The 22,847-nt window shown below is 39.9% G+C and overlaps 1 protein-coding gene across 1 annotated transcript; it reads right to left on the bottom strand.

Moving 5' to 3' along the window:
• Nucleotides 1-554: 554 nt before the first annotated feature.
• Nucleotides 555-22,342, bottom strand: pinx1 (PIN2 (TERF1) interacting telomerase inhibitor 1). Its single transcript, XM_062437127.1, has 7 exons — nucleotides 22,318-22,342; nucleotides 21,162-21,271; nucleotides 20,947-21,039; nucleotides 20,052-20,133; nucleotides 19,177-19,266; nucleotides 14,641-14,723; nucleotides 555-2,662 (listed from the first exon to the last, which is right to left on the bottom strand). Exons 1-7 carry the CDS (start codon nucleotides 22,334-22,336, stop codon nucleotides 1,973-1,975), a joined length of 1,167 nt encoding a protein of 388 aa, XP_062293111.1. The 5' UTR covers nucleotides 22,337-22,342; the 3' UTR covers nucleotides 555-1,972.
• Nucleotides 22,343-22,847: the final 505 nt, after the last annotated feature.

The raw sequence follows: 22,847 nt of genomic DNA, 5'->3' as shown, positions 1-22,847 counted from the left end.
TGTATTTCTCCTGCACCTTTCACTCATTTAGGTAAAGGATACATTACAGTGCCTCTTTCACACTGTTAGAGCATTCACTTTGATCTATTTTATCGTCTGTGTATGAATGGTCCTTGTAATACATTTAACTACGTAATCTCCAGCTAATGACTGTATAATATATGAGGGCGGAGAGGAAAAAATTACTGTGCACCTCAAAGGCTCGCAATGGTAGTCTCCATCTCCATGATCACATTTTTTCAGTTGAGTTTTTGGTGACGAGGTACGCTGCTGTTTTTGATGGACAACTATAATTTTCTCTTTCGACTCACATCCTCCAGTCTCGTTGCTGATCAAGACAGTGTTTGTCAAGATTTCATGACCTCATGAGTCATATTTTTAAGTGGAAAGAGTTGCGTGTTGTGAAAGTCATGTATGTTTAACACATATTTTAGATCACTTCCATTGTTCATCAGTTCATATGAAGCAGCGGTAATACCTGTAAGAACATAAAGCTACATGTCACTCAAGCTACTGTATGTTGATGATGAAAAAAGAAAAAACAATGAAACATGCATGCTTGAACATTTAGGTTTATTTAAAAAAAGGATTTGTTCCAGGTAAAGAACCAACATTTGCCTGATTTTCTACAGCTCATGGATGTCAGACAAGTGTTTTCCAGATTTATGACCAAAAAATAGTCAGATTACATCATGTTCATGTATCAAGTTATATAACACCAAAGAGGATTGATTTCTGTGTGCTGTTGCTTTTTCATATGATCAGTTTGATGAACATTAATATGATTGGTTTTATTTTACAAGGAGATATACAGAATTTAACAGATAGTTAAAAGTAATTGATTAAAAAGTACAATCTTCTGTGACATGTTTTTAATAAATAGTAATGTTAATGCATGTAATGAGATTGTAACAAAAGTGGGTATCTGCAAAAATGTATTTTGGTTTGTTGGTTACAAAGAATTCCCACCCCCCCCCCAAATTGGTTGGTTTCATTTTGAAAGATTTCAGCACATCAGTCTCATCTAATTATTCAAATATGATGAAAAATAGGCTTGGTTAAAGAGGTGTCAATTTATGGTATCTCTTAATACATTTTACACATGGTGGAGACAGCCACATAGAAAGAGACTGTTTCATCTAATTGATCAAGGAAATAGTTTAATATTCTGGAAAATATGTTGATTGTTTCTTGATGAGAACAGTCAATATAAAGCTTTAGGTAGCAGAGGTTAGCTGAACTAAGCATTAAGGCCAAGGGAAAGAGCTAGCATGGCTCTGTCCAAAGGTAACAATCTGCCTGGACGCACCTGTAAAACTTACTAATTATCACATTATATCTGGTTTGTTTAATCCGTACAAAAACCAAACCATTGAAGTGACACATTGTGGTTTTTGCTGGACTATGTTTTTGCAGTAATTTTGTGAAGTCTACAGCTTGCCTGGCAACCTTACACTAACAACAAGATGTTATGTATTGTTATATATTGTAAGTGAGCTTTAGAGGTGCTGATACCTAGATTTTGTTATCTTTAAGCAGAGCCTTGCTAGCTGTTTCCACTTGTTTCCAGTCTTTGTGCTAAGCTAAGGTAACTGACTGCTAGCTTCATATTTAACATTCACACCTACAGTAGTATCAACTCTTGGCAAGAAAGTGAATGAGCGTTTTTCCCAAAATGTCAAGCTATTTCTTTAAGGCAAGGCATTTACCATCTGCCAAAGAGAATAAAACAAATGGTTTTAAAGGGCAGCTTCAAGGTTGTAATGTGATCAAATGTGCAATCTATCTTTTGTCCTCACTGTAGCAAAGTGACCGTAATTAACAAATTATTAAGTGGTATATTTACAAGACATTTAATTAGCTCATGAAGGCATTTACTCCATACGCGTGCCTCCACGATCATCTGCATGATAACAGGATAATATAAGTCCTCCTGCCCCCTAAAGAACCAGAAGACTTTATCATTTCCACCCTAATTTTTATGTTTCTTTTTCTTGTCCTTTTTGGATTTCTTCACTACTAGCTCCTCTTTGTCCTCTTCTACAACATCATGTACCTCCTCTCTGGATTTCTTCTTCTTTTTGTGTACGACCTCAGATTCTACAGTTTGATCGTCAGTTACCCCATTTAGTCCGTCTATTAGCTCAGTTTCCTTTGTGTGTTTTTTCAGCTTTTTCTTCTTGTAGGGAGGCATCTCCTCACAGTCCTGCTCAACACCAGAGGTGGAGCTACAGTTCTCATTTAAACCTCCTTCGTTTTCTACAGCTTTTCTCTTTTTCTTCTTCTTTTTCTTTAAAGGCTCCTGCTCCTCGTCAACTTCCACTACGATGGGAGCTGTACATTTTGCTTCGACCACTTCACCTTCCATCTCATCTTCATCCTTTTTGGCCTTCTTCTTCTTCTTCTTCTTCTTTTTGGGCTCTTCTGTGTTTTCATTGGCACCGTGGATGAGACTCGGTTCCTTGGATGGACCTGATATCTCATTGGTCTCTGTACTCTGGGTCTGGCCTCGAGCCTTCTTCAACTGAGCCATTCGCTGAGCAAAATACTCCTGCATAGTGAGAGTACTCGTCACAGTGTTGGCGATTTTCTCGGTTTCGATTTCAGTGGGGGCAATAGTGACATTGTCCTTCTCTCCCTGAGAATCACTGCTGTTGCTCTCCTAGACGGAAAAGACACAAGTGAGAAGATAAGAGTTAGGATTTAATGCAGCATTTAGGGAACCTCAGACAGACAGCACACAATGGTGGATCCCGGAGCTTAAGTGATCGTCAATCATCATGCAGAGATTAAACAGGCAGATTTAAGTGAGTGAAAAGAGCCCAAAATAGGATGTTGATGTAACAATAGGTGTTAAAGGATCACCTTAAAATAAGCATCACAGACCCAACTGTCGCACATCTGTCATTTATCATCTGTCCTTACAACACTGCATAGTTCCACACATCCAGCTGTGCGTCCTTGCACAGTCAGCTTCTTAACTTCCATCCCTCCATAACAGCTCCTCACTAGTAAAGAAAGCTACAGCTGAGACTTGACTTTTCCCAGAGTGAAACAATGTAATTGCCTGATGACGGTAACACAGCTTTTTTCATGAACAATGTTGACAGTGTGTGATTTTTTTTTAGTTCAGCTGGTGACAATAAAAGCACCACTTTGGCAACTCATGGTTTTGTAATATATATAAGTGTATATTCCATAGATTTTTTTTAACCTTTATTTATTCAGGGGAGTTTCTGAGTGCAATACTCTTTTTTTGGAACACCCTGATCAAATTCACAATTACACATTCACACTTGGAGGCCATTCAGTGCAACCAGTCTGATCTGCTGGCAAATGGGGAGCTCCACCTAGCTGCTTATGTGCTTTCCCCCTTCCCCGATTTATTCTTTACAAGCTTGCTTCTCTAACCTTTAAAGGCATCCATTACCCATATAATGCCTGTCACAAACAATACTTAAACATGCTTTATTAGGCTGAGCAAACTGCTTCGCATTCAACTCAAAGATTTTAATTAGAGAAAAAACACTGACCATTCATAATTTGAGCATTTGATACATTTAGCCAAAACACTGACTGATAAGTAACAAATCTACCTGAGAATAGTGCTGCAGTAAATACAAATTTAGTTTTGTTTTTAATAAGGTTGTCAGACGAGTTGATTTAATTCAGTGGTCATATTTGAAATGAATGGATATTGTAGTATTGGGCTAATATTGGTGATGATGTACTTGGGTTCCCCAAACCTTTTAGATAATACAGGTTTTTGGTGTTTGGCATGTCAGCATAATTCTTGGACATTAACAACATGTGCAATGAAATGCAGTGTGGCAAAAATATAAATGAGAAGAAATATATACAGGAGAAATATATACAAGAGCAGAAATGGAATGACCTTGGAGGATAAAAAGGTTTTGCTACAAGATACACTTACCTTAGTAGTTAAAAAGGAGGCCAAAGCACTATTTATTTATTTCTTTTTGCTAAATTGTCAAAGCTAGTCCTGGAACGAGTCAGTTTGGTTACCATCTCATATTTCCAACCTTTAGGCTACTGCTGCAAATTAAAAAGAACCAACTTCACAACTGTGAGGCCCAACACAGTCAATTTGTCACCTCACCCCTGCGACCCATTTGTCTTCATTTTCCTAATGGCCTACTCAATGCATAATGATTTGTCCAGAAGAATACAGAACCTCCTCCTGAGAATCCCACTAAACAATACCGCCGCTCTGTGTATTACCTTAGAGATAGCCGAGTCCACGGCATTTTTCAAACCCTACAGATTAGAGATAAATTGAAAACACTGTGTTGTTTTCAGTCACCTCACGGTTTGGCCTTTAAGCTTTTACATTCAGATTATGCTACTTTGACCCTCAACGCTGATTGAGATAGACAAGTTAACTGATGGGCTAGTAAAACAATGTGGATGTAGATGTGAACAGGGCTTGAGGGACCTTAATAGACTTAAGTGCAGAGTACATTACTACATATGAACTTTCTCCGGTCCTTTGAGAAAACTGCATCTGTAATTATTTTGGTTTCTTAGCAAACTCAGGATTACCAGAAGTGTCATTTCTGTTAAACCAGCCACAAGGGACTTCAGTAAAACCCTACAAGCTATTAGTCTTAACCCACTAAAAGGCTCTTCATGGTCAATACATTTCCATAAGGGGAAACAACCATTGTTTTTGCAGCCTGATACATTGATTAATATGGTAAGAAATGATTGCTCTGCGAATTTACCCAAGGGTACACAAGGCTATAAATTATCCTTGAAAAACATTAAGAGGCCTTTGATTAATTTGACTGACAATTACGTAACACTAATTATTGTATGTTCTGTTGACTGTAGATGCTATCCCAAAAGGATGGCAGTTCAGAAGCCTTAAACAGACATGAATGATTGAGTCTAAATGACACAGCAGGCGTTGAGATGGACAGCCAAGTTTTTCGCCAGCTCAGATCTTGACTAGAGCGAACCCCCAACTTCTAACAAGGGGGAAAAGACCCTTCAGGTGAGGTGCCATTAAACAAAAAACTTTTAAACTTCCCAGAGAAAATCTATACTCACTGTTACTGCACAATAGTCTCCTCACTGCTTGTGAGAGTGGAGATGGGGCTTAGAGCTGACAGCGCCAAACAACATGTAACTGGGATTTGGGAAGATGGCTGGGGGCCACTTTAGAACTGCCTGTGAAATTACTCTCAAGAGAGGGAGAGGGTGAATGAGCGCAGGGGGGAAAAAGAGAGGAGAGTGACTGAGAGAGAAACATCTCCTTCATCAGGGAAAGTGGCTGGAACTTGGTATGTGGTTCGTCCTCACTGCCTGGGGATCTCTATTAGACTCTGATCTGACAGGAGGAAAGTGCTGTGCTGAGCACAGGCTGGACACACACACATACACATACACACACACACATATGGATATAAACCTACAGATTCAGTCAGCAGTATGGCAGCCCTGGAGATTTTGTTGGTTAGTGCTGATGGCAACTTGTTACTAAGGAACAATTCGGCAATAATGTTTGGGATCTTGCTTCTGCATATCCTGGTGTGTTTCATTTTCTCTGGCCTGTTAGCAGTCATAATTTCCATGTGAATGTTGATTGTTTGTGTGTATGGTAAGCAGAAAAATGAGCTGATATCTCTATGTATCCTGAAATAAGCTTCATGATACAATATTTTAATGTGATAGTCAATTCACACTAAATACTTTCAACTACTGCTCTATCAATATATTATTATACATCCTTTCAAAACCTGTAATGAAGAAAATTAGACCGCTGCTTTGTTGAATCTTAATTTTTTAATCTGAAGGAATTTTTAGAAAACCTATACGTTGCATTACTTGGCGTTTCTTCTTAGAATATGAGAATGTTTTCCTCTATGCAACATTAATTAAAACTACCAGTTTACGTTCTTAAGCTGTTAATGGACAGTCACACATCCTGTATTTGGCTTACAGTGAAATGCTTTGCAGTGAAGAGAACTGCTTAAGGTTCTTCCTGCAGGAAGTCAGTGTTTTTTAATTAGTTTTACTCAGTGAAGTTGTGAGTAAAACTTTTTCCTCCCCCCTCCTATCCTCTCTCATAAAGAGAGAAACACATTTTAAATTCTTACTACTTCTTACTAATGCAAAACATAATGACCAGGACCAAACTCCACTTTAAATGCACTTTTAGATTTGTATGGGACCGCAAACTCAACTCCAAAGTGGATTTCACCAATTTATAAAATCAGTTTACATAATTACTGGAACCAGAAGAATGACTGAAAAAGTCAGTCCCAGGCTAGTCCACAGTGGGGTTGAGGAGTGGAGGGTTGGAGAACACACCTATATGCAGCCGTGTATACTCCTCCTCCTCGTCCTCCTCCTACCAGACCCAGAACCCCAGGAAAAGGATGCGCTCACTGCACTGTGTGCAGTTCTGAGATAAGACTCCTTCGGCAGAGGAGCAGTCTGGCTGGCTATCGGGCCCTTCCTGCTCCGCTCTCTCCCCTGGCGGGGGCTGGGGCTGGGCGGGGAACACAGGGAGGGCCCGCAGAGGGTCCCAGAGAAAAGGAGAGGGTGGGAAGACATTCAACAGGCCGCCTCCTTCAAGACACTCCAGTTCTATCTGTCCCTGCTAATGTAGCCAATGAAAAGCCAACAGTAAGACATGTGCCAAGACACTGAGGCCAGCGCATTCAGAAGGAGAGTCAATCAAGCCAGCAGAGGGTTGGTGGATATGGTTCACTGGAGTGCATGTGAAACTTTTTTAACCAACAAAATCCAGGAGAACAGCAGGGGCATTTTTTCAACTTTATTCAACTAATCAACTGCTGACAAGCTCAAAGCTAGATACAGTGGACACCACTTATACTAATCAAATCTGTCTGGGTCAAATTGATCACTATAAGCGGCTGATTATTATAACCAATTTTTTTTTTCATTTTCTTTATTCCTCATGCAGATAATCATCCAGTTGACATCCATTTATTTATTACATGAATATAAAGTAACGAAACAGACAGCGGTACCATTTTCCGAATACAGTTTAGCTGTTTCAAACTCATTTCTTTTTCCCAACATGATTTCAGTGTGCACGCAGCACCAGCTTCAGGCAATAATGGTGCCATAGCTGCTAAGTACATATCATTTGTGTATCATGGTAAACAGCATTTGTGTAGGAATGATTCTGTCCCAAGTTTTTGGATCCATATAAGTGGTTGATCACTTTAACCGTGAGCACTATAATTGGTTTTCACTGTATTAGGGACAATAAAGGAGAAGTATTTCCAGAGTCAATACTTTTAGGGATATCCAAATGACTTTTTTTGTTGTATTCACTCCCAATTGAATCTATAATTTTAGATATTTATGACAGCTGTAAAGTTTTGCATTTAGAAAATATAGCCTTGATCACAGCTTCCCTTTAAATAACACTGAAATAGAGCAAAATGTAACTTGGTTCACGTCACCTGTCGACACCTGCTGTCAGTGTGGATGTTAATTTCTCTGCAACTCCGCAGCTCCAACACCCAAAATGTTGTGCATCAGCAGACCATTCCAATGATGCATTGAATGCAATGAGGACGATGTGTCATTCCAGCCCTCATGACGCATTGACTTAACTGTGTATAGTCAATCTATTTAATACACGGATCGGCCCTCATCCCGGTCGTAAGGATCAGCATGGGATATACAATATCTAATGTGAAGGTTAATCATTTTCTAAGTTTAAAATTCAATTATTTATAGTTTGGCGATTTTTAAGTTTAAAAAAAATAAGGAATCTGAAAGAAATCTAGAAACCTAATTTAAAGGAAATGTTAGGTCTTGCGGACTGTACATTTCATAATTTCAAGGTTTCTATCAAACAAACACTAACGAGGTCAACCTCCACCTGCTTTACCAGTCCCAGTGTAGTAAGCACTTCAAAGTAAGGCTTAAGAAATAAAAGAAATCATTAAAATTGTGACTGATTATGATGTGTATTAATCCTGAAAAATCAAAGCTTCAGGCAATGGTGCAAAACTGCTTAAATGCATGGTTGGACACATCTGCCAGTTTAATGTTTATTAGATTTATTAAAAGTTATTAAAACATAAGTAAATACAAAGTTATGTCTAGCTAATAGTATTTTCTTGTCTTTCTTTTTAAAGTTACATTCTTGTTTACCTCTTAATTAGCATTTGACAAAGCTGTAGTTCCCTATTTATTTTCTTAAAAACTGCCTGTTTGCATTACTTGCTTGCAATTTTTTTCTCTCCAATAATTTCTAGCCAATATTGGTTGGGTCTGTAATTGCATGAGTGTGCCCTCATTGTCCTGCCACAATAATAAATTTGGCGATACTCAAGGTCTATGGATCAGGCCCTGATTAGCCAGCTGTCTCTCCCTGATGAGCACACAAGTCCAGCAGCCCATCCTTCATGAGCCTGATGTGGGTGGACAGAAAAACAGGTGGATACCTTATTCTGTGGTAAATAAGCAAACCCTTGGGTTGACCATCAATATTCTTTAAGTAATGTCACTGTCCCAAAAGCGATACTTATATTTATCTTTTCCTTCAATTAGAAGTAAGAAACTGTAAAATGATGTAACTTAAGCAAATAAATGCCACACATGGAAGATTCCACAAAGCAATACTTTTGCTAAAGGCATACTTTCTGTGTGTAGATAATACAGAACACCAACAAAAAAAAAGTGTTTTGAAAAATTGCACTTTGTGCCCAGTGCAGGAACGTTTATCATAAGTAACAAATGAAGACAACATTATGCATGCAGCAAGACTGCCCTGTGCTTGTTCAACATTGCAAAACGCTTGCCGACAATGCCCCCCTCAAGAGCACAGAGGTCCCTCCACCCCAACCCCAGAGAGGGAAGATGCAGTGATTATTTTCCCCAGCTGTGATTTATTAGATTAAAGAGTCAGTGATTAAACGGTAGTCGGTGGCTGTAAACAGCCGAGAGGGCTGGAAATCTTTGGGCGGTTAGCTTCACCAGGCAGTAATTACCCTGGCCCCATGTATTCCAGCTTAGGCTCGTAACTAAGAGACAGACGCCCTCTTTTTCTTTTTTGTCCTGTGCTAATCTGTAAGTGTCAGCGAGCTGGCATGGCCAGGAGGGAGCAGTTCACAGAACTGCCAGGGAGGTAGGTGGTAAATGTGTGCAGTGTGTCTATATAGGAGGGGGGGTATGTCACTTGGCGGGCCTTGATATTTTCGGCGGTAGAAAGAAAAAGGCCCGTCAACAAACACGCTCAAGAGAGGGAAAGCTTTTGCTTAGGGAAATTAGATGTTATCTGAGAATGAATTAGAGCTCCTCAGTTTCACAATAACCCTCGCACCCTGCCTGAGTGCACCAGCCCATTCAGCATGCACCAGCCACACTGCAACAACGCACGTTTACACCGGCATTCCCTTTCAACAGATCAGTGTTGAAGTTGAAGGACAACTGAGCCTAACCCCTCCTGATGCAAAAGAAAATGTTGGGCTTGGTGCCATTTCTATTTATACTCAATTACACAATGCAGTGGTACTCAGCAGTAAATTAGGAAAAACCTTGCTATTATGGACTGACGAGGTTGGGGAAAAAAAGGTAAATTAAATAAAGAAAGAAAAAAAAAAGAAGCTATGCTTGTATATATATATATATATATATATATATATATACACAGTAGTAGTCAGATGTGAAGCTACCTAAGGGAGTTCACATCAGTTTAGAGCCCAGTGATAGTAAATAATAGATGACGTTAACATGTTTAAATAAAGGAAAAAAGACAAACTATTTTTTTAAGAACAGCAATGGATTGTAAAGACAGTAAATCAGTAGTTAGCCTGCTTACTTGCATGAGGTCAAGCTGACAAATCAGTCTCTTAATGGAACAATATTTATGGTTATAATTTTGACACAGTTATAACCAATAATACTACAGTACTTCACTTCATTGGTCATAGGCCTCGGTAGCAACCTGTAAATCCTATACTAGAGTTGCAAACAATTTCCATGCGAAAAGACATTTTGCTTCTGCGCTGTCAGCAAAGTGTCACTGCTCGACTCCTCCCATTGGCTCCCTGGCGCCCTGCCGACGCATCTGCCAAATGCTCGAACCCCCAACCCAGCGGTACCTCTGCCCCATATTCCTTAAGATGGCGGTATCAGGGGAGCCCCTGCTGACGCGCGATCCTTCATGTGGACGAGGCGTGGGCAGGAAAAACTTGCAACAGGTGCCACCCGATGAGGCTTGATCCTCAGCCCTTTGTGCCTGAGCAGGAGTGGGAGTGGGAGAGGCCGCGGGGGTCACGCTGACCCGAGAGCGCGGTGCACCATACCGACCGTCTGACTAGAAGATTCAGACGTCAAAACAAGGCTTGTACCAAATTATACTCAACTATTTTTCTTGCCTGACATCTTAAAGGAATAAAGGAGTAAAGAACTAATGAACGAGTCATCAATTTTGATGCTTCTCATAGTCAAATCGCTTAATCACCATAAAACTTGTTTCGATGTTTAAGGATTTTTTTTCTCAGAAGCAAACTGAAGAAAATTCAGTAATGGTGTTGAGAGAAAGTAAAATAATAATATAAATTATGCTGAGGATTGCGTGAAAATCTAATCTGAACTTTAATTTCTTACCATTTAATTAATTACCATGATCAAGCATTAATGTCATTACTTGAAAGATGGAAAATGTAAGGTCGTATCATATGAATAAGAAATTAGATTAAACAACTGTAGTTCAAAAGCAAAGAAAAAACAAAGATGAAAACCAATTTCAAAAAAACAAAACACTTCCACAAAAAGACGTAGAGGAAAATGTAGGTGGAAAAATAAAACTATGGCTTGTTTCCACCTTTCAACTGAGCTGGCGGCTTTAAAAAATGACTAACTTTTGTTGATGTATGAATCGGCGGGGAGTCTATTTATCAGCAGGCCCTCTGCGGTCGCCCGCTTGGGTCCCTCAAGTCACAAGCCGCGTCGCTCCCCTTTGACTGATTAATTAGCCAATCAGAGGACATTTTTCACTGGGCGGCAGAATGGTTTATTTCAGCTAATGCCGGGCTTTCGAGCTGAGGCCCGTTGGAGCCTCGTCGGCTCTTTCGGCCTGCCTGAGTGGCCGGGCAGAGGGGCAAGGGAGATAAATCAAGCCGGTCTGGCCCTCCATGTGGCTCCCCTAACTAAACCCCCAGAGGAGTGCACGGAGAGCCGGGGGTGGTGGAGAAGGTGGAGAAAAGAGAGGGGGACACAGGACGGCCAGGGGCACTGCTTGCCCGCCGATAAGCACGGGGAGCACGGGGCTGCCAAAGTGCCTTCATTTAGAAGTGGCCGGGGCTTTTTGATATCTCGGCAGAGAGAGCCTGTCGTTTGTCATGCCGTGAGTAATTGTGTTGAGGGGCACAAGAGGAGGCAGGAGGCGGAGGGGGCTTGCAAGCGTGGGATGGGTGATGGATAACAGGAAGCTGTGTAGATGGACAGGTGCTCCACTACAACTTGATAACCCAGGCTGGTCAGGGATAGTAAATAATGGTTTAAAGCATACATTTTCAGTGAGCTACATGAATGTGTGGAATGAGGTTGTGGGTCACCCATTCATCTTGTAGATGTTATTTTTTAATGTTGTAGCGCGAATAAACTTACAATTAGGGTGGTTAGTTTATAGGTGTGTCATGAATAAATACATACTGTATATTTTGTGCAAACCTGTTTATTTTAAAAACAGGTGTGATTTTATGTATGATGCAGGAATGAAGCACAGAAAAAAATAATTATATTTGTTTTAGTATGTAGAAAAATGCTCTTCAATTTAAGCCTACATCAGTGCTTGGACCTTGACTTCATGATGCTACTTATAGTCTTAATTTGTCTTTTTTTTTTTCATAATGTGTCCTTCCAAGTGCATCTGTGGTCGTTTGAAACTTATCAAAATCAATCGTGCTTTTATTTAACCTGCAAATAAATAACCTTTTATGCAAAATAAGAATTAAACTTTTTTTATTTTTTTATCTTGACCTTGAAGATCAAGACAGGAGATAGCACTAAGGCAGTTCAGCTGGAACAGGCTGATGGATGAGACTTTACTGCTACCTGTATTCAACTAATTCAATATGAAGGGGTTAATAATCCGTCCCATGTGCTCACATGTTCTTTGCAACACTGCTTTGATGAACAGAGGCATGTGGGGCGGCTGAGTGTGTGCGTGTATGTGTATGTGTGTGTCTGCCTGTCTGCGTTTCAGGGAGCGTTGCAAGCCGCGATAAGAGGCGAGCAGGAAGCACATCACTGCAGAGGAAGGAAAACCCCAGCAGTGGGGGACTGGTGGAAGGGAGGCTGGAAAGACAGCAGTGGGTGGTGGGTGAAGTGCTGGAAGATTCATGGGGAGGAAGGAGGGCAGTTCTGGAGACGCCGATCCAGATTTGGTCAAGTCTCCTGGCCTCACCTCGTCAGGATGTAGATATGAGATAAAGCTACTGGTGGCAAGTGCAACTAACACTAAACCAACGCTCCCAACAATGATAAAGTCACCACTTCAGTATACAACTCTTTTGGGTATTGAGGTTGTGTGTGTGTACTGTAGAGTATATTATGTGCTGTAACAGTAATGACAGAGTACAGTAAGCACAGATCAGTGTGAAATGCGGGTCACTGGCAGTGTAACGGACACACTCGCAGGAGATCCCGCATAATTCCTAGAGCTTGATTGGTCAATCACCCTTTACCTCTTCCCAACAACCTCAGATGTTGCCGGGATTCAACACAAGGCCTCAAGGGATGCCATTGTAATTGTGTTCAGTGTTTTCGATATGGTCAATGGTGTCCCTCCTGGCTGAAAAATAACAACCCATAACCAACCAACTAGGGAGAAAATGATGTGTGTATATTGCTTGCATTTCCAATGTTAATCAGCTGGGGAGCAGTGGCCATTGTGATGTTATGGCTTGGCAACTGCAGGGGAATAGAGAAGGGTTTTTTTTTTTCCTCCCTGCAATTTATGGATTTTAAGATGCCAATTTCTTCAAGCCAAATGCTTGAGATAAACAGAGGAAGCCAGCAAGTGTCTCGGAGTCCAAAAGATACATTTGTCATTGTCCTTCTGGCTCTGTATAGGGTCAGCAGAACTCGTGACACAAAAAAAATATTTAAAAAAATTACTAGTTTTATTAAATGATCACTTATTTTACAGAAGTCTTATTTGTCTTTATTATGGTATCCTTATACTTCATGCACATTTCAAAAGTCCTGTCTGTCATCTATTTTAATTCACCAATGAAAATATGGCAGCATTCTAAATATCTAATATATTAAGCATTTATAAATCTCACTGGTGGGATTATAATGATTTTACATATGACATTTTTATTTAACATGATCATTTTGTGTCAGTCAACAACTGTGTGTGAGGCAGGTATTGGATGACTCAATTTCCATCACTGTAAATTTCTAAGAGTTCAACTTTGCAATTGGTGCACTACAAGTTATTTCGACAGAATGCTTGTGTTTCATTTTAATGTTCAATTTCCGACAATAATGACAATACGGACACTGCTGTTTCACCCCAAATCAATGCATTCCTAATTAAAAAGAACAAAGAAAATCGAAGATACAACATGCAGGTTAATCTCATAAAAAGGCAAGATTTTGTTTTTGTTACGTGCACCAAAGAAACTAACTGGGATTGAAACATAACCTGTAAGCAACATTTTAGTAGCTTGGAAGCCAGCAAAGCACCAGATGGCAAAGTGACATTTGAAGTGACCAACCACCAATGCCAAGAGCAAAAATAGGAACTTTTTTGCAGGCGTCATCATTTAATATTTTTGCACACCTCACCACAATTTTGATTTGCCTTTAATAATGCCCCCTGGCACACTTAACTACCTGATGTGAGCGCTCAAAGACGGAAGTAGAGAAGAGGGTTAGTGTGAAGTAGAGGAGTCAGGGGTAAGAGTGCAAATCCTTTAACTGGATTTAGGTGCTCTTGCTGCCATCAGTGGCCTGTTGGCAGTGTTAAAGCTCCATGCTGTGACATGGCTAATCTAGAGCCACAGGCTGTTCAGGAGCTGGGCCCTGTAGAAGCAAAAGGATCACATGATGCTACAGCGACTGATGGAGCTATCAGAGCCAGTGGTGATCCCTAATTACCAAGACAGAGGCAGATAAGCTCAAGCCACCTGGCCAGAGGTATGCCATCTCCTCCCCCAGTGCACACTTGACATTGACTGGTTTAACAAAGATCAGAGGCCAGTGCTGTTTCATTGCAAAAAAGTTACTTACAAATTAGATAAGGAATATGCTCTACAAAGCTTTAGTAGCTGGATTTAGTGTGCTTTGGTATATTAGGTATTGGTCAGTCATGATTTGGATATAATTAAAACAAAATTATTGTACACCAGAAAGTCCTACAGACAGGTGCGTCTGACTGTGAGAGAACCAAACATAACAACCGATAGAAACCCAACTACAATTTTTTAAATCTTTTAACATTTCTGACCTCAGACTGTCATCAGGTAAAACTCAAATTAGCAAAAAGGACGAGGTATATATAGCTATATATATAGCCAGATATAAACATAGCACAGAAAAAACCCACCAATCAGAGGGAGCCAGCAGACAACTTTAAGGAAATGAAGTGTATAATTAGGTCATGTATCTTACCTGCTCTGGTTCTGTGGCAGATCTTGCTCTCTTCCCAAAGATACAGTCAAGGTCTGTTTTGCTCCGGGAGGACAGGTCTTTCCCTAAAACCAAAAACAGATTTCCAAAATCATACAACTGTATGAAACTCCAGTCATTTTACAATTTGTTCGAAGTTCACAGTTAATTCATTTGGTCACCATTACATTACTGGCACATAGAGACAAAGCCCATTTGAACACCTGACTGATATGAAACACGCATCATCAATACAAAATAATATAATACAAAATGATAATTGCTCACATACACATACACATTCTTTAATTTTGCAGATTTATGAAAACAATTCATCACATTTTCTCCAACGTTCACCCACTAACCAAAAAATATTCAGACATCTGAAAGTATAATTGTTTTAGAAAAGCAACCTGTTATGGTTCCAGTTGAAAGCTTGAGTGCGTGTGTGTGTGTGTGTTGGTGGGGGGGGGGTCTCGCAGTGAAGAAAAGGGAGGTTTGCATGGTTTGCTTCTTGCTCCAGGGATGAAACAGCAAAGAAAAATAAACCGACGACAAGGTCAGCCATGCCACGCCTCCAGATTCCCATTTTCAAGCCAGGCCTCAAAGACTCCTGGAGCACACAGTCGCCTGTCTCAAGCCCGGGTCCTGTTCGTACAGCTGCATCCTCTTCCTTCAGCAGGGCTCTGATAACATTTGGTTATTTATTGCTTTAAAACCTCTATCTCCCCTACTCTTGGCTTTGAAAGCCACTGCACATGCAGGTCTAAGAAGTAAAACTAAGAAAGTATGTTCAAAACTAAAATAAAAGGGGGGGGGGGGGTGTACAGTGTTTGTCATCTAGTGAACTTAGGTCAAACATAAAATTATGCCCAATGTGACCTTTCTGCTGTTTGGAAGAGGAAGTACCTGTCAAAATTCTCAGGCTTCCAGGTGAAAGTGCAAATAACAATGTTCTGATAAAAATGAGCTTAACCCTACTTTTCCCTTTAACGTTTAAAGGTGACTGAGAGCCGTTGCGCAGGATAAAGCCGGGTACTGCTAACGTGCAGTGGAAAGTGTTATCCAATACATGTTGGTTTCCAAGGTCCCCATTGAATTGGCAACAACTGTCAGTACAGATAACTAGTCCAACCAGACTAACAAATCATTGAGGTGCCAACAGAAAAATACACAAACGCTGATAAAAACAAGAGAATTACAAATGACTAAAAAAGACAAAATAGGACTCATTCACGTCAGTTATCAGTATTAAAACACAACTGAATGTAGATGTGATGTTTCTATGGGAACAAAAGGAACAGCACAACGAACCCTAACTTGCAACACACTGTTGTTGATATGACTAATCATGTTTTCGTAAAACTGTTCAGTCTTCAGTCACATACCACCTACAATCACAAAAACCCCTTTTGATAAAAGCCAAAAGAACAAAATGAAGCCAACCACAAAGAGCAGCCAATGGAGAGCTCTAGTTAAATTCAGCATCAACCACCCTTGCAGCCATGACAGGTGATAGATGGAGGTAGCAATTAAAACTGGGTTACTGGTTTATGCTGTGGGCCTGGACCGAAGCGGCAGAGATTTTGGTGCCTTTCCCTACAAACAAAGGCCATCCATCCTCGGTGCTGGCAGTGAGGGAGCCAGCATGAACGGGATATCGATTAAAAGCAGGAGAGAGTAAGGAGGAGGCCTGCACTGAGAGGAAGCCTCCAAGATGTTTGGAAGCTTCACTGATGAAGCTGTGGCTACTTTTTAATACAACTATGTGTTTTCAATAAATACATATTAAATGTAATATATCATTGTTGTATGCATCTTTTTGTCATGTGTGTGTTGTGTGTATGTGTTATTGTTGTGTGTAAGGAGAGCAGCAAAGTTAGAATTTCATTGCATTGTCTGAACCTCCGTGTTTTTACCATGCATATGACAATAAACTTCTTGAATGACTATGCAAGATTTCTATTCAAGCAATAATGTATGAATGAGTTCAAGTGTAGATTCAGTGACCTTTACACACAGACAACCTCTATACATCCACAACTATGAAGGTAGTGCCTGACATTTTCCACCTCTCATGTAACAAGCTTAGCAACACTAAATCTATTACCAAGCCTTAACTTGGCAACAGCTACACAGGGAGGGGAACCGGCATCGGAGCAGTCAGTGGAGGCATGCAAACAGGCGTGGTAGGTTACGGGTTGCCAGGTAACTCTTTGGTTGCCCATGCCAATCCCAACCTCAAGCTGGGCACAGGGAGGACATGCCAACAGAGAGACACATTCTAAAAAAATAAATCAATGAATAAAATTAGACTTCCTGTAGCTGTCTCCTACCACTCAGCGGACCATAAGTATTTCCTACATTCATAACTGACAGTCAAAGTGCACTAAAGGTTAATGCCTGTCACACCACTTGAGGCAGGCGGAGAACTGAGCTCTCAAATTTCCAATTAAATTATGAGTCTCATATGGACAAACAAGAAGAGCCAGTGTATCTTCTGTTGCATGACAACGGTTGCAGCCTCTCTGAGTAGAAGACAGGTTAAAGTGGTGTTAAGTTGCCAGAGACTGTTGAATTGACACGTCTGCTGCCTGCAAACTGACACAAACCGGCTTAAGATTGAATTCCAATGAAAACATTCAACACCTGCATTTCCCCTAATCTGTCTCCTGCTTTAACTTTCAACAGTCTGAGAAAATAAAAATACTGACATGAGAGTTCACCAAATATGTTAATGTGTCACACAGCAGTAGTGCCAGGTGCTATCTTCTCTTTAGCTTCAACTTGCATTACATCTCCTCAAACGGATTAGAACTTTAAATCCTGCAGGATCAGCCCACGGTCACAATCAACACAAATGTCAAACTGAACGACAACTGTGGCCATATAAATCACTTGTAAGAATTTCTGAGAAAGGCTTTCTTGGAGGGACTTATAATGGGGTTAATGAGGCTACTTTTGGAGTAAAGAGAAGTGTCCGTTACTGTAAGGACAGAGAGGTTCCATGAATACAGAGTTCACAGTTCGATGCACAATTTTAAATAAAAGATTCTAGTTTAGTATGCAAATAATATCTCACATGATACTATACTAACAGGAATTATCCTTATAAAGAGCAAAACTTTTAACTTAGGTGGAATAACACTCTCCAAAGACCTTAGTTGGCCATAAATGTAAATTCTCCAAGAAAATGTGGTGAATGGTGCAATGTGGTCACATTAGATAACTGAAGTAACATGAAGAGACAGTATGGATCTATTAGTAGTCACAGAGGGAAACGGATGCAAAACTGCACTTAGAGACACAAACTCACACAAAAGTGTTTCTGCTTGAGTTAAAAAGTCTCAACTTGATTAAAAACTTCATCTATAGAATGTAGAAAGACGTAAAGCGCCTCCAGAGAAAATAAGGATGCTCCCATTCACATCCACTTAACATCCATGTTTCAAGTCTTAAGTGTGCCTTATATAGGTACATCTCACTCATCAGGGACATGGTCTTTTTCTGGTTCCTGCCAAATTAAGATCATAAAAACAAGGTGAGAGGGTCTGCAGAGGCGACTGAGGCCATGGTTTATCTGGAGGGGTCATCTAATGGGTCAGAAAGCCCCTGGGAGGTGTTGTTTTTGGGGGACCAGTAAATGGACATGCCAGATGCCCCAAACAGGAAACAGGAAGTTGCTATTGAATGACGTAAAATACAAAAAGCTCTTCCAGGTGAGGAAAAAGTTGAGATTTCCCCCTTCCCCGCCCCCAAGTTTGGTGACCTTATCGAGGCACAGTTGAACCAATAAGAAAAAACGATTAGTGACAAATTACTTTACCACATGCATAAATTTGATGAACTTGCAGTACATTCTTGCAAAACTGCATGGAGAATTACTGTAAGTAAAAAAAAATTTGAAATTGAACTCTAACACAAAACAACATTTCTAATGAAACCCCCTGACAATCTTTAGAAACAGTTTCTGTAATCTCTAAACTAAGCTGACACTCAAGTAAAGTGACTCAGCAATAAAATATAAGCTAGCGGTTATTAATTTTGGTCTCCAGTCGTCCTGAACACTGAATTCCCCCTATTCCGCCTATCAATGTCCCAGCCTTGACCAGCAAATCTTGACTTCCTGACGTGTAAAGGAGTAATGAAAGTAGAAGGAAGAGTTATTAATAACCTCCCCTAGCACTGATCGGCCCAACTGACCTAGCACAAGCTGACAGAGCTCTGATCAGCCTGTGATCTGAGCCAAATGAATCAGGCTCAAGGAGAGGTAAAGGAGGCTGTCTATCTGAGTGAGTGGCATGTCAGTCGAACAGTAAGAAAGCAGAGGCACCCATTTCAGTTGTTCTGCAATAAAAAAAAGTGCTGATAGCAAATCACACACACACACACACAAAAAAAATGTTATCTCATTTTTTTCACATGAGGGTAGGGGAGCATTTTAAAGATCCAGTTTTAAAGGTAATCCATGAAACATTTATCCCTCTGATCTCTGTTTGTTGCTGAAAAGAACCGTCAACTGCTCAGGAATAAACCCACCTTTAGTGAATTTCATGTAATGGACCCTCTTTTTGGAGGTCTTGGACTTCTCTTCCAGGCTGAAGCCTTTCTGCTCTTCTGGAGGAGGTTCTACAAAGATAAGATAAATAAAACACAATGATGAGCAGATAGCAATTTAAATTGTTTTCAGTATCATTGCATGTAGCCTCTAGCCTACCCCCATAACAATTTTCTGTATCTACTCTGCAGATGATAATGATGATGTTCATAAACATGACAGAGACTCTTTGGCTCCTAGATGCAGCTCTGTAGCACCCTCTACTGTCCAAGCGATGGATCAACCAACCGTAAAAAAGGTTGAACCTGGCAGCATGGAGGTTACTGTAGTCACGAATAGCTTGATGCAGAATCAAAGTGCTTCAGTGAACTTAAATTTAAATATTTGACCTAATGCAGTGCATGTGAGTCATGTGCGACCGCATATTGGTGTATGGACCAGTTCTGCTTTACACCCACAAAGAAACAGAAACACAAATTTGATCTCAAACTAACTTTTGTATGCAACCCTTCCCTTCAATAAATAGGCCAGAGCCAACAATTTTAAATGGCTAAAAAACTGTTAATAAGAGTAAAAGTTAAGTTTTCTTTAACATAATTGATCAGTTGTTACTATGTGTAACACGTCTGCTGTTACAAGAAGCAGTAAACTTTGAGAACATTGTTTTTCCATACTTTTCATAATCATAATGCATCTATTATAATTTTTATGCATCTGACATAATGAGTTTGTGAAAAACCAGCGCTTGAACAAAGTACCCTGTGAAGTCAACCAGCACAAATAAAATCTCGACCACAAATAAACTGACAACAGTGCATCATATAGCTGCCTCACAAAGCTGAATGTTTGTCCATACCGGTATTGTTGCTTTGGCCATGGCAGTTGTTCAGCTGCGCAAGAAGCTCATTAAAATCATCTTGGTGGGCAATCCAGTTATCCTGTGAAAACGGCAGATGTCAATACACAGAAGAGAAACACTTGTCAGCACATTTTCAGTTTTCATAAGCTATATGGGAGCTAAATGTGGATGTGTAGGTTGAATTTAAGAAGTGCATTCAAACCACAAAGGCATAGTGTAGGCTTCCCACAGTAGTTGCCAGTTGCACAGCTTGTGAGGGGACCTGCCATATGCCTCTTAAAATCTGGAAAGCTAAAATACACAAGCTGTGTATGACTCATAGTTTGTGATTACATTTAATGATTTCCATTAACTACTGGCTCCATTCAGAAAGTATCAGCAAAAGCAGAGTTTTCGTGAGTGCATTGCAAGCCTGGTGGCCCACCAGACCTGGGTTGCCCCCTCACCAGACCTAACATCAGCAACACGCCTCCAGTGGCTGCAAAAATGTAATCAGTGTATGCCTGATCACTGTGTTTCACTGGTAACACCTTTGACATGGAATTTAATTTTGACCTTTAAATATTTTTGATTATACTGAATTTAAACTATGGCATCAGTCTTTGAAAAATACTGAAATATTTGTGTAACGTTAATATGATGCTTTTAAATCAAGTATTAACGGACCAGCTTTAGTGTTTGTGTAACAAGACTGTAATTCAATTCTTTAACACTTTATTTTTAAAAGACTTCAAGAAAATGGTAATTGTTCTTCAGGTAGTTTGATGATGATCTGTTGATTGCAAGTTCTCTCGAGTCTCTTGGGAAATCCCTCAAAAAAAGACTTGATTTGCACAAACATGCTGGAAAAACAGTACACAGTATTAGGTCATTAAGTGCTGGATATACTCACCTCATGGCTGACACTTGTTCCAAGACCATAGCTGTTGTTTTTAACTTTTACTTTTATGTGTTCGGTGGAGCCTTGCTCAGTTCTGCCCAGGCCCTTAACACGAAAAAAAGAATGATACCATTGTTGACCAATTCATACATTTACTTCCAATGTCTAGAGAAATCACTTTTGCTTTTGACCAACTACAAACACTGCAGATATATCTCAACACTGACCTTGCCTTTGGACCAGCCCATACGTTCCAACATCTTCTGGCCAAATTTGGAGTCATCATTACTCCAGGAGCTGTTCCTGGGGTCAACTGACCACTTCTGTTTCCTCCGGGCTGCAGAGAGAGCAGCAACAACATTACATGACAGTGAGACAACACGTCATTTAGATAAAGAAAGGACAAGCAACTAACTCTGCAAGGTGGCTCCGGCTTGTTTATATGCAAAAACACAATTGTTTACAGTGCAGTATGAAGATAAGACAGAGCCAGGGACACTAACAAACTCATCAGGAAGGCTGGCTCAGTACTGCAGACACTTCTGGATACACTGGAGCTGGTTGCGGAGAGGAGGATAATGCAAAAACTGTCATGGACAACAATTAGCATCCCCTCAATGACCTGCTGACTACTTTTGCTCAAAGACTTCTTCAACTCTGCTGTGACAAAAACCACTACGGGAATTTCATCATTTCTGCCAGCTGTCATCAGTCTGAACAGTGACTCTCCTCTAACAGTGAAGAAAGACTGCTCAACTGGACCTTTTATATTATTATGCACTGCACTGTCCATCACATCTGTTGTATTTCAGATTCACATTTTGGGTGTATTTAATGTTGTGTTCAGTTCTGTCATCCATGGACAATCATGCACATTTCTACTATTCTTTATGTTTATTTTTTTGGTTGTTGTAACATATTAATTTCGCTTTGGAATTAATATAGTTTTGATCTATCTTATCGCAGTTACGTTTATATGCGCTTTAAATGACAGATCAAATTACAGGAATCACAACTCACGAACATGTTGTGTAGTTAGAAAAAAATGTGTCATAGCTTACAACAAGTTGACAACAAATTAATAAAATAACATCTGCCTTGATGGATACTACATGATGCCACAAATGAGCTAGTAACAAGTTGCTGTTGTTAATATGCAGCGTTACAAGAGTAAACACGTGTTTACAGAGACAGCTGGAGCTAATGCTAACGTTAGCTGTCAAAATACTTTTAAACATATCAAAATACTGAACAATTTGGGAAGAAAATCACATGACAGTGGATTGCAGTGCATGTTGAGGACACGAAATACATAAATACATGTTGTTACACTGAAAGAAAAAAGGAGAAAGAGTATAAAATAACTCATAGAAATGTACTTACGCTCTGCAAGCATGGACATCCTGGGGTCCTTAAACGACTTCTCGAGAGTTGAGTAGTATTCCCAGGATATGCCTGAAGAAAATATGAGCGCACGCTGTCTATTTGTTTGATGTAAACATGTCATTATACGATGTTTATCACGTTTCTTATGTTATGTAGATTAGATAGCAATTATTCGTCTACTTTTTAAAATGTTTTGTTATTATTTGTCTTTAAAATTTGGATCGCTGCAAAGTTTGATCTGCCAACAGAGGGCGCCACAGCCATAAAAACATGCCATATGTGTTGGGTCACCCAGGTTCAATGAAATGTTCAGTTGAAACATTTCACATTTGGAGCTTTAAATCCAAGTTGGTCATTGCAGTTCTGACTAAAATTTGAACATTACATTACAGTTGGACAGTGAAATAGATAAGAGTTACAGTGAATATAACAGTGCACTTTAATTAAAATTTTAAGAATTAAAACTACCAATACAACAACATATATTATCCTTAAAATAAGGATCAAAATCATACATAGCCTATTAA

This window comes from Scomber scombrus, chromosome 17, assembly GCF_963691925.1.
Source record: "Scomber scombrus chromosome 17, fScoSco1.1, whole genome shotgun sequence".
NCBI lineage: Eukaryota > Metazoa > Chordata > Actinopteri > Scombriformes > Scombridae > Scomber > Scomber scombrus.
Note: the sequence above shows the minus strand (reverse complement) of the source record. Positions and strands in the feature narration are given on the sequence as shown.

What these genes read in the sequence shown, in the direction of transcription:
- pinx1 (XM_062437127.1), bottom strand. An exon ending in GAACAAGTGTCAGCCATGAG is followed by an intron (nt 20,134 to 20,946) that starts GTGAGTATATCC and finishes CCGTTTTCACAG; the next exon opens with GATAACTGGATTGCCCACCA. An exon ending in TTACATGAAATTCACTAAAG is followed by an intron (nt 14,724 to 19,176) that starts GTGGGTTTATTC and finishes TTTTGGTTTTAG; the next exon opens with GGAAAGACCTGTCCTCCCGG.